Here is a 12502-nt window from a genome sequence, read left to right as displayed (position 1 = left end):
GACCCCCTGATGCTGCAAATTCAACAAATGACCATTTTCGGTTCTTTACAACCATTAAAATGTTGTGAAACTTTGTTGTGCATAATAATGTGGAATAGTGCATTTTGATTTTTTTTTCTTTTTTAATAATGGTTATCGTTATAAAGTTTGTTCAAAAACATTTGAATTATGCTCTAATGGCTGATGACTTGAAAATTATTCTGACTGTCATTTGCATTAACATTGAGAAAAATAAGAGAAAAATGCCATTTGCATAATAATGTGGAATGCAGTGTAAACAACACAACTGAAAACACATCAAAACGTCAATACAGTTATAAAAAATAAAAGTTAATTATTTAAAACGGGCAGTGCTCACAGTCTTTATTAACATGTTAAAAATATAGAAATGGCTTTGAATATTTACAGAATAAAGCATCCTCAAAGACTGTTGAGTGTTTTCTGCCCTCATGTGGCCAAAGTGAAGAACTGGATGTTGAGATAGAAACAGTGAAGGAGGCCTTAGTAATACATCTATGATGACAAACTTTCACTTCCTTTGCTTGTTATTAGAAATAATATAATAATGCATTAATGGCTGTTTATTGTTTGACTATTTTAATGTGATGAAAAAAAAAAACACCATACAGAATGGGAATAAACCTAACAGCAGACAAAAGTTCCTGAGTGAGTATGCAAACACGATTTACATGACAGAAGATTTTTTCAATGAGCAGTTTGGACTAAAAGCAGACTTGATAATTACCTAATTTGAGGCACAAAAAACAATATAGTAGGGTTTGATCATGTGGCTACAGCTTTTCTAATCTACCGCCATCCAGTCTCAGGAGTCGTCCAGCCTTGAGGTGAGGCAGTGCAGTTAAACTGCTCCTGTCAATCCTTGGGAATGGAGGAAAGTGAGAACAGGAAAGTTTCAAATGGAAACGTCTTCTCCTATCCAGGAACAGAACCAAAGCAAAGATAAAGACTGAACCAATGACAGTGACTTTTCTGCCTACTGTATGACGCAGCAACCTTTCTCTGCTGCCTCTCTGGCCTTCTCCTCATACTCCTCCTGAATTCTCTTCCTCCCCTCCTCCAGAGCTTGTTGCTGTTGCTGCTGTAATTCCCTCATCTTTCTCTCCATTCCCTCCTTCTCTCTCTTACTCTGTTCTTCTCTCCTCTCTCTCTCCTTCCGCCTCTCCTCATCCATCGCCTCCCTCTCCCTCTTCCTCTCCTGCTCAAATGCCCTTCTCTCCATCTCTCTCTGGGCCTGGATTTGCGCATTGAACCTCTTCATCTCTTCTTCATATTTTTTCTGTATTTGCCTTTCCATTTCTTCTTTATCTCTGCGGATTTGCTCTTGTTTCTGCTTCAGGATGCGTTGTTTCTCCGCTTCCAGAGCCCTCTCGGCCTCCTGGAACATGTTGTTGGTGTAGTGGCTTCCTCCGTTCATGGCCACCATGTTTCTGATTTTCAGGATCAGCTGGCTGACCTGGGATCGATCTGTTTTGTTTCTGTTATTGATGACATGGTACCGATCATAACATCGTTTCACCAGCTCTTGCAGGTCTTGACTTTCTTCCAGAAACCCCTCAATCGTGGCCTCTTCCATCTCCAACTCGTCTCCACCAGTGAAGATAACCATGCTGTATTTGTCAGCTGCCTGACCGAAGATTTGTTGAATCCTTTGCACCGCCTCCTTCTCCTCTGTTGTGAATCTGCCCAGCCTGATGACCACAGCAAACACGTGGGGTCCAGGAGCAGCGAAAGGGATGGATTTGCCCATTTCTTTGGATGTCTTTTCCATGTCTAATCTGGTGTCAAACAAACCTGGAGTATCAATGACAGCTACTTTCTGTCCATCCACCATCCCTCTGCCCTTCGAGCAGTCCACAGTCTTTGACTTGGCGCTGAACTTCGATTCGAAAACCTTCTGCCCCAGAATGGTGTTTCCAGTTGTGCTCTTGCCAGTGCCGGTCTTTCCCACGAGGACGATTCTCAGCTCCTCATTGTTTGTTATGATGTTTCCTGGAAAAAACAGAGAGAGGCGCAGTTTTTATAAACACCAATTTATATTTAAATTGTGTAGCTCAGTGGACAGAGCAGACGCCCACAGGCAGAGGCTATAGCCCTCAAAACATCTATAGTAAACAAAGCTATATTATCTACATATCTAATGTAGATACATCTATAGCCAACAAAGCTACAAAGAATAAAAAAAAGGCTGCAATGTAAATCTAAAGCTAACTAAGCTACATTATCTATGTGGCTGATTCTAACGCTAACAAAGCTGCATTATCTATATAGCTAATGTAGCCAAATCTAAATCTAAATCTAAAGCCAAGAAAAATATATTATCTTTGAAGCTAATGAAGCTAAATCAATAGCCAACAAAGCTACAGAAATAAAATGGCCTAGTAGGTTGATCTCAAGTTATCAAAGCTGTTATCTATATAGCTCATTTAGCTTAATCTGAGTTATGCAAACAATGACTCACTTTAACTTCCCTAGCTTTAAAGCTAATGTAGCTACACTGGCTTACATAGTAACATTAACTATGCTTCGATCCCTGACCTTTTTCATGTGTTATTTATGAAATGTTACTAAAGGTCTTTACACACTGGGTCCATCATTTTTGGATACTTTATTTTCTGATCCGTAATCAGAAAAATTAACACGCACTCAAACCTAGCACACTGAGTCCATTGTGTTTTTATTTGCCTTCACTGTGAAAATGTATCGAATGTGGCACATTATTTTATACTGCGATCATGTGGCTCTGTTCCTCCTTTAAAATCCCCAGGATGGATCCATCCATCTGTAGCGCTGAATCAAGTTGGAGAGATGGAAATCAACTTTTAAATTCAGTCTCTGTTATGGCCTGTGAGTAGACTACAAACATACACACTTTTCTGTTACAGTTCCATGGTTGATATCCATATAAAACAATAAAATGCCATCTAAATGGACTTGGACTGATGCAAAAACTTGTATAAAATCTAACCTGTCTGAAAAAGTATGATGGACAAGAATTTCAGCATCAGTGTGCAAACATGATTACAACAATGTGAAAATATTTTCTTTTTATACTTGCAAAAAATTTGGACCAAAAAAAAAAAAAAGGGCTAGGTGTGCAAAGGCCTTTAGTCTGCAATGTTTGCAATGTAGTTACCTTTGAAAGTAACTGCCAGACTTTGTTTATGAATTGACTTGAATTAAACAAAACAACTTCTAAAACGTTAGGCACAAATTACATAATAAATAAATGTGATCCAGATCTGATAAAACTGCCACTGTACTTGATATCTGAGCTAATCATTACATCAGTGGCAGCCATTGCTAACAGCTTCCATAACAACTAACCCCGCCCATAACTTCCACCTCATTCTCCACAAAGAATGGTGATTGGTCTGATCAGTTCTTAGACCTGGCATTATTTAGACGGAAGCTTTTGGAGATGAATTGAATCTGGACAATCTACATGCTTTACAAAGTTATCTCACCAGATTCTCCTCACTTCTTCTAACTATTTACTCTTCAGGAAAGTCCCTGTCAGCCACAATGGTGGCAAGTTTCAACAATCAATCTGTTATTTTTGCAGTTTTCCCACCTTCAGCCAGCATAGGATTCTTGTTTTTTCTTTTTTCTCTCATTTTTCTAAATCTCATTTTAAACCCTGAATCCTCTTCTTTTGGTCCAGTAATTTTGTGTCATCTTCATAATTGAGTACTTCCTTTGAACTTTATGACACTCCACTCTTGCTACCACAAGAGGATAGTAAGAAAAAAGTATCTGGCTTTATAAATAAAACTTTCTATTTAAAACATCTCTGATATCTGGTATCATGAAATAAAAGCAGCAGTACTATTGATACAGTCTGATTAAACAGTCTCCACATAACTACTGATCTGTCCAACATGAATACATCATCATGACCTACCTTGGTTAGTCTTGTTCAGGTAGTCAGGAGCCATACTCTGGTCGTAGGATTTACCACCAATGGTAATTTTTCCCTCCATGTTGAAGAGTCAGATGCTGAGGCTAAAGTGAGACTGAGTGTCTGCTGCAGTTCCTCTTATAACGTCAGACCACCTGATCCAGCCACAGCCAGTCTGTGTAATATTGAAACTGAAAGCTTTTAGGGGATTTATGTTGAGTATTGATCTGGATGAAGAAAAATACAAAGTCATTCTTAAAAACAAATCAAGTTAACCAATGCTGGGAAATAACATGTAAAAGTACAACAGTAAAATGCTTAATTATTATGCCTGGTCCATAAACTCTGCCATTTTATGGAAGCATGATTCATCATGCACTTTCAGTTTCAGGTTACTGTGTAACTTCAGAAAGTACCAGAAGTGTCTATAAAGGCAGGATGATTTTGTCTTTTATGATGTCAGACTATGCAACTTAAATTTTATTCTGTCTCAGCCAACCCGACTCCAGCAAACAACCACATGCTTTCCTCATGTTTTCAGCTGTCTGCACAGCAGTGTTAATTTCCCATCTGTGTTAAACAGAGCAGTTACTGAAGCCAAAGTTACCGCACTTAACTCGCCATGCCTGCTGTGTGTGAAATTTCTCATAAGGAGGGAAAAGAGGAAACTTTCTTGGATGAAGTCTTATGGAGGGGGCCAAGGTCAGCATAAACATGGTACAAACAGCTGTCAAACAATTAGCATCCAAATTCAGTTTTCGATCTTTCAGTTTTTAAGGGCAGACTATGATATTTTTTTGTCACCCCAATAAAATCGATGTGTTTTTATATTGTGAAACCCCTCTCCTTAAAATGGTGTGAGCCTTCTTCTTTAAAAGTTTAAAAAGTGGACAAGTCCATTGACCTTAACTGTTAGACCAGTAATGTAGACTTTCTATGGCCATCAGCTCCAAAATCTAATCAGAGCCTGACTAAATGGAGCAGGTCAGCAAAGGGGCTGGAACCAGCACTCTGGCAGCTCCTCATATTACATCTCTGTGCTACTGATGGGTCGTTCATGAACGAGCCAGCTCAAAGAGTCGACTCTTTTATGTGAACAGGAAGAGCCGGATCTTGTTTGCGACCATTTTATATCATTATAATTGTTAATGTTATTATTTTTATGTATGTTGTTTGTGTGTTACATGATTGATCAGCAGGAATGATCTCTTCTGCATGATCTTGATCATGCAGAAGAGATGATGATCTCTTGATGATGATGATGATCATCATCTCTTCTGCAATGATCTCTTCTTCTCTTCTCTTCTGATTCTCTTCTGATTTGAAAGCTAAGAAAGCTACATTAACTATGTGGCTGATTCTAAAGCTAACAAAGCTGCACTGTGGCTGATTTGAAAGCTAAGAAAGCTACATTATCTATGTGGCTGATTTGAAAGCTAAAAAAGCTACATTATCTATGTGGCTGATTTGAAAGCTAAAAAAGCTGCATTATCTATGTGGCTGATTCTAAAGCTAACAAAGCTGCATTATCTATGTGGCTGATTCTAAAGCTAACAAAGCTGCATTATCTATGTGGCTGATTCTAAAGCTAACAAAGCTGCATTATCTATGTGGCTGATTTGAAAGCTAAAAAAGCTACATTAACTATGTGGCTTATTCTAAAGCTAACAAAACTGCACTGTGGCTGATTTGAAAGCTAAGAAAGCTACATTATCTATGTGGCTGATTTGAAAGCTAAAAAAGCTACATTATCTATGTGGCTGATTCTAAAGCTAACAAAGCTGCAATGTGGCTGATTTGAAAGCTAAAAAAGCTACATTATCTATGTGGCTGATTTGATAGCTTACAAAGCTGCATTATCTATGTGGCTGATTTTAAAGCTAACAAAGCTGCATTATCTATGTGGCTGATTTTAAAGCTAAGAAAGCTACATTATCTATGTGGCTGATTTTAAAGCTAACAAAGCTGCATTATCTATGTGGCTGATTTTAAAGCTAACAAAGCTGCATTATCTATGTGGCTGATTTTAAAGGTAACAAAGCTACATTATCTATGTGGCTGATTTTAAAGCAAACAAAATTGCATTATCTATGTGGCTGATTCTCAAGCTAACAAAGCTGAATTATCTGTGTGGCTTATTTAAAAGGTAACAAAGCTACATTATCTATGTGGCTGATTTGATAGCTTACAAAGCTGCATTATCTATGTGGCTGATTTTAAAGCAAACAAAATTGCATTATCTATGTGGCTGATTCTCAAGCTAACAAAGCTGAATTATCTATGTGGCTGATTTTAAAGCTAACAAAGCTACATTATCTATGTGGCTGATTTTAAAGCTAACAAAGCTACATTATCTATGTGGCTGATTTTAAAGCTAACAAAGCTGCATTATCTATGTGGCTGATTTTAAAGCTAACAAAGCTGCATTATCTATGTGGCTGATTCTAAAGTTAACAAAGCTACATTATCTATGTGGCTGATTTTAAAGCTAACAAAGCTACATTATCTATGTGGCTGATTTTAAAGCTAACAAAGCTGCATTATCTATGTGGCTGATTTTAAAGCTAACAAAGCTGCATTATCTATGTGGCTGATTCTAAAGTTAACAAAGCTACATTATCTATGTGGCTGATTTTAAAGCTAACAAAGCTACATTATCTATGTGGCTGATTTTAAAGCTAACAAAGCTGCATTATCTATGTGGCTGATTTTAAAGCTAACAAAGCTGCTTTATCTATGTGGCTGATTTAAAAGCTAACAAAGCTACATTATCTATGTGGCTGATTTAAAGCTAACAAAGCTGCATTATCTATGTGGCTGATTTTAAAGCTAACAAAGCTGCATTATCAATATGGCTGATTCTAAAGTTAACAAAGCTACATTATCTATGTGGCTGATTAAAAAGCTAACAAAGCTACATTATCAATATGGCTGATTCTAAAGCTAACAAAGCTGCATTATCTATGTGGCTGATTCTAAAGTTAACAAAGCTACCTTATCTATGTGGCTGATTCTAAAGCTAACAAAGCTACATTATCAATATGGCTGATTTTAAAGCTAACAAAGCTACATTATCTATGTGGCTGATTTTAAAGCTAACAAAGCTGAATTATCTGTGTGGCTTATTTAAAAGGTAACAAAGCTACATTATGTATGTGGCTGATTCTAAAGCTAACAAAGCTGCATTATCTATGTGGCTGATTTTAAAGCTAACAAAGCTGCATTATCTATGTGGCTGGTTTTAAAGCTAAGAAAGCTGCATTATCTATGTGGCTGAGTCTAAAGCAAAAAAAGCTACATTATCTATGTGGCTGATTCTAAAGCAAAAAAAGCTACATTATCTATGTGGCTAATTCTAAAGCTAACAAAGCTACATTATCTATGTGGCTGATTTTAAAGCTAACAAAGCTGCATTATCTATGTGGCTGATTTTAAAGCTAACAAAGCTGCATTATCTATGTGGCTGATTCTAAAGTTAACAAAGCTACATTATCTATGTGGCTGATTCTAAAGCTAACATAGCTACATTATCTATGTGGATGATTCTAAAGCTAACTAAGCTGCATTATCTATGTGGCTGATTCTAAAGCTAACATAGCTACATTATCTATGTGGCTGATTCTAAAGCTAACATAGCTACATTATCTATGTGGCTGATTCTAAAGCTAACATAGCTACATTATCTATGTGGATGATTCTAAAGCTAACTAAGCTGCATTATCTATGTGGCTGATTCTAAAGCTAACATAGCTACATTATCTATGTGGCTTATTTTTAAGCTAACAAAACTGCATTATCTATGTGGCTGATTCTAAAGCTAACAAAGCTGCATTATCTATGTGGCTGATTCTAAATCTTAAAAAGCTACATTATCTATGTGGCTGATTCTAAAGCGAACAAAGCTCCATTATCTACATGGCCGATTTTAAAGCTACCAAAGCTGCATTATCTATGTGGCTGATTCCAAAGCTAACATAGCTACATTATCTATGTGGCTGATTCTAAAGCTAACATAGCTACATTATCTATGTGGCTGATTCTAAAGCTAACTAAGCTGCATTATCTATGTGGCTGATTCTAAAGCTAACTAAGCTGCATTATCTATGTGGCTGATTCTAAAGCTAACATAGCTACATTATCTATGTGGCTGATTCTAAAGCTAACATAGCTACATTATCTACGTGGCTGATTCTAAAGCTAACTAAGCTGCATTATCTATGTGGCTGATTCTAAAGCTAACTAAGCTGCATTATCTATGTGGCTGATTCTAAAGCTAACTAAGCTGCATTATCTATGTGGCTGATTCTAAAGCTAACATAGCTACATTATCTACGTGGCTGATTCTAAAGCTAACTAAGCTGCATTATCTATGTGGCTGATTCTAAAGCTAACTAAGCTGCATTATCTATGTGGCTGATTCTAAAGCTAACTAAGCTGCATTATCTATGTGGCTGATTCTAAAGCTAACTAAGCTGCATTATCTACATAGCTAATGTTTCATAAATGAAGTAGTTAAATAAAGTACATTGTTAAATCTAAAGCCAAGTAAAATACATTATCTTTGAAGCTAATGAAGCTAAATCCATAGCTAACTAGAAAAGCACTCAGAGAGCCCAGACCACGGCTATTAGCCCTATCTCCCAATACTAAAGAATCCTTTAATAAAAAACAGGATCTGTCCCAGCATTGTGAGTATTCACGCCACAATTTGTTGTCTTTCTCTCTGTTACACTCCGACTCGTCTCCTCGACCGGGCGTGCGTATTTCAAACTGTATAAACTCCAAAACCATCAGTCCTATCTCCCAATAGTACAGAATCCTAAAAAAAAATTCCTGGATCCACACAGTGATCCAGGTCACTCCCAAAATCTAATCAGTTCTTCCTTATGCCATTTCTGACATTTCCTTAAAATTTCATCAAAATCCGTCCACAACTTTTTGAGCTATGTTGCTGACAAACGAACCAAGAAACGAACAAACCCACCTGATCACATAACCTCCTTGGCGGAGGTAACAAAGCTACAGAAATAAAATGGCTTAGTAGGTTGATCTCAAGTTATCAAAGCTGTGTTATCTATATAGCTCATTTAGCTTAATCTAAGTTATGTGAACAAGGACTCACTTTCAGCATTAGCTAAAGCTAAAGCAAGCCACTGTTAGTGAAAGTACGTCTAAAGCAGGTCGTTGCATAATTTCATCCTGGTTTCGACCTTTGACTTTTTTCATGTTTTATTTCTGAAATGTTACTAAAGGTGTTTACACACTGGGTCCATCATTTTTGGATGCGTTTTTTTTCTCTGATCCATAATCAGAAAAATCATCACGCACTCAAACCTTGCACACTGAATCCGTTGTGTTTTTATTTGCCTTCACTGTGAAAATTTATTGAATGTGGCACATTGTTTTGTACTGCTCTGTCCCTCCTTTAAAATTCCCCCATGGAACCATCCTGACAGAGGGCACCTGCTCGTGCGTCGTTGCGCTGAGTCAAGTTGGAGAGATGGAAATCAACTTTTACATTCAGTCTCTGTTATGGCCTGTGAGTAGACTACGCACTTTTCTGTTACAGTTTCATGGTTGATATCCAAAACAATCAATTGCCATCTAAATGGACTTGGACTGATGCAAAAACTTGCATAAAATCTAACCTGTCCGAAAAAAGTATGATGGACACATTTCAGCATCAGTGTGCAAACATAATTAGAACAATGTGAAAATATTTACTTTTTAAACTTGTGAAAAATTTGGGCCAAAAAAAAGGGCTAGGTGTGCAAAGGCCTTTAGTCTGCAATGTAGTTACCTTTTGAAAGTAACTGCCAGACTTTGTTACCCACGCCGATGAAATCGGAAGGGGGTTATGTTAAGGGTTCCGTATCTTTGTGTGTTTGTTTGTTTGTTTGTTTGTATGTGTACCAGATAACTCGAGAACAGAAAGTCGGATCTTCACCAAACTTTCAAGGAAGGAGGGAAGAATCGATTATATATTGGTGATGATCTGCGCACCCATTCGGTTTTTGTTGGACTTCGAAATTTTGAACACCATAGTAATCAATGGGAGTGTGAGTTCCTCGGTGGCGCTGCTTAGGCGTGGGTCTGCCACCTCAGATGGCCATTCTAGTTTATGAATAGACTTTAATTAAACAAAACAACTTCTAAAATGTTAACCACAAATTACATAATAAATAAATGTGATCCAGAACTGATAAAACTGCCACTGTACTTGATATCTGAGCTAATTATTACATCAGTGGCAGCCATTGCTAACAGCTTCCATAACAACTAACCCCACCCATAACTACCGCCTCATTCTCCACAAAGAATGCTGATTTGTCAGATCAGTTCTCAGACCTGGCATTATTTAGACAGAAGTTTTTGGAGATGAATCTGCCTGATGACAGACATTGAATCTGGACAATCTACATGCTCTGCAAAGTTATCTCACCAGATTCTCCTTTCTCCTTCTAACCATTTCCTCTTTAGGAAATTCCCTGTCAGCCACAGTGGTGGCAAGCTTCAATAATCAATATATTATTTTTGCAGTTTTCCCACCCTCAGCCAGCATAGGATTCTTGTTTTTTTTCTCTCATTTTTCTAAATCTCATTTTAAACCCTGAATCCTCTTCTTTTGGTCCAGTAATGTTGTGTCATCTTCATAATTGAGTACTTCCTTTGAACTTTATGACACTCCACTCTTGCTACCACAAGAGGATAATAAGAAAAAAGTATCTGGCTCTACAAATAAAACATTCTATTTAAAAACATCTCTGATGTCTGGTATCATGAAATAAAAGCAGCAGTACTATTGATACAGTCTGATTAAACAGTCTCCACATAACTAACGATCTGGCCAACTTGAATACATCATCATAACCTACCTGGGTTAGTCTTGTTCAGGTAGTCAGGAGCCATACTCTGGTCGTAGGATTTACCACCAATGTTAATTTTTCAGATGTTGAGAGTCAGATGTTGAAGCTGAAGTGAGACTGACTTCACTGTGTCTGTTGCAGTTCCTCTTATGATGTCAGACCGCCTGATCCAGCCACAGCCAGCCAGTGTAATATTGAAACTGAAAGCTTTTAGAGGGTTTCTGTTGAGTATTGATCTGGAATGAAGAAAAATGCAAAGTCATTCTTAAAGACAAATCAAGTTAACCCATGCCGGGAAATCACATGCAAAAGCAGAACAGTAAAGTGCTTTCCAGTTGGTGCAGGTAAGTTTGTGTGGGAAACTTGAAAAGTAGGCGTACCACAGGCTGGCTGTGTTAGCTTCTCTGTCAAAAAGCCAATGAAATCATCTGTAATCTTGCCCACTATGCAATGCACAACTCTCTTAATGTAAGGTTAAGTATGACTTTACACTTTCTGACTTTAGATTTAAAAAATCAACATTTCTAGCATTGGTTAGGTTTCTGTCCAAGGAAGAGAAGTTGTTACACTCAGGTGGGCAGTGCAGCACCTGAAAAGGCAGGAGAAACAAAGAAACACAAGTTACTTTGCTTATTGGTTAAAAGATTCTGCACCATTGGAGCACAAGTTCTCCTGTTCTACTGGTTTAAAGACGTCAGTTCGTATCAGTTTTAGTGTAGAAAAGATCTTTATATAAAAGCTGAATGCCTAAAGTCACCTCTGTATACAGGTAAGACAAACAGCCCGTGAAAATAATATTTGAGGAATTATTTAGTACCGAGAGCACCAAAGCTGTTAAAAATGTTTTTATATAATTTCAGAATTATCAAAAGACGTGTTGTGTATCATTTATAGTAAATATTTGTTTTTATTTATTTACTTTTGTACTTTAGTAAATTTCAGAGTCTGTACTTTTTACTTTTACTTAAGTAAAGGAGTTGAATCATTTCTTCAACTTCTACCAGAGTATTTTCTCACACAAGTATCTGTACTACTACTTAAGTACAGAATGTGAGTATTTTACTACCTCTGATGAAGTGGTTGTGATCGCTAGATGAATCTGGCTAGTTGAAGCCAGGTCCTGTTTAGAGTCAACTGCTATTTGAGAATGCTCACCCCAGCACCACCATGCACCCCAACATAATGTAATGACCCCACATTATGACACAGGTTAGGGTACTTTTGCAGCTCCACTTGTTTGTTATAAAAGTGACACATAACAACTGTACAGCTGCCTTTGAATGTTGGACACTTGTGTCATTGTACAGCCTAGTTTACAGCCCATAATCTGTAACTCTGAAACCTGATGGCATCACTAGCAGACATGAAAAAACTTTAAATGTCTTTAATATGCTCACAGTCCGATAACAAACTGAGTAGAGGCATACAGACTTACAACAACATGCATATCTGGAACCAGACCTGTGGATTCATTTTGGCTTCCAAAACATTAAAGACATTACAGACTTGGAGAATACTGGTGTCGTTTGGAAGATACTGGCCTACTTGTGCAACCAAAATTACACAGTCAATGCCTTTGTTTTATTTAAGAATGACAGCTTCCTTAATATGATAAAATACCAGTTTATTCATGTCCTCCCCTCAACACAGTCTACCAGTCCTTAAAGCTGGACAGGAGGACCAGCTTACCTCTCATAGTCTCCCTCCACAAACACCT

The 12502-nt window shown here is 37.4% G+C and overlaps 1 protein-coding gene across 3 annotated transcripts; it reads right to left on the bottom strand.

Annotated features, from left to right (window-relative positions):
• Positions 1 to 376: 376 nt before the first annotated feature.
• On the bottom strand, positions 377 to 10922 carry LOC121513097 (GTPase IMAP family member 9-like). Of its 3 annotated transcripts, none has more exons than XM_041792608.1 (3): positions 10795 to 10922; positions 3923 to 4146; positions 377 to 2010 (listed from the first exon to the last, which is right to left on the bottom strand). In XM_041792608.1, exons 2-3 carry the CDS (start codon positions 3999 to 4001, stop codon positions 995 to 997), a joined length of 1095 nt encoding a protein of 364 aa, XP_041648542.1. In that variant the 5' UTR covers positions 4002 to 4146; positions 10795 to 10922; the 3' UTR covers positions 377 to 994. The 3 variants fall into 3 exon arrangements, with proteins under 3 accessions (XP_041648542.1, XP_041648544.1, XP_041648543.1); XM_041792610.1 differs by having other exon boundaries at positions 3923 to 4094; positions 10795 to 10889; XM_041792609.1 differs by lacking the exon at positions 10795 to 10922 and having other exon boundaries at positions 3923 to 6291.
• Between the last annotated feature and the right edge of the window lie 1580 nt (positions 10923 to 12502).

Source organism: Cheilinus undulatus, linkage group 8 (genome assembly GCF_018320785.1).
Source record: "Cheilinus undulatus linkage group 8, ASM1832078v1, whole genome shotgun sequence".
NCBI classification, from domain to species: Eukaryota; Metazoa; Chordata; class Actinopteri; order Labriformes; family Labridae; genus Cheilinus; species Cheilinus undulatus.
This window is presented reverse-complemented; position numbering and strand designations above follow the sequence as displayed.

Coding starts and splice junctions, on each gene's coding strand:
- LOC121513097 (XM_041792608.1), bottom strand. CDS start 4,001: ATGGAGGGAAAAATTACCATTGGTGGTAAATCCTACGACCAGAGTATG. Junction 2,011..3,922: donor CCTGAACAAGACTAACCAAG/GTAGGTCATGAT, acceptor TGTTTTTTCCAG/GAAACATCATAACAAACAAT.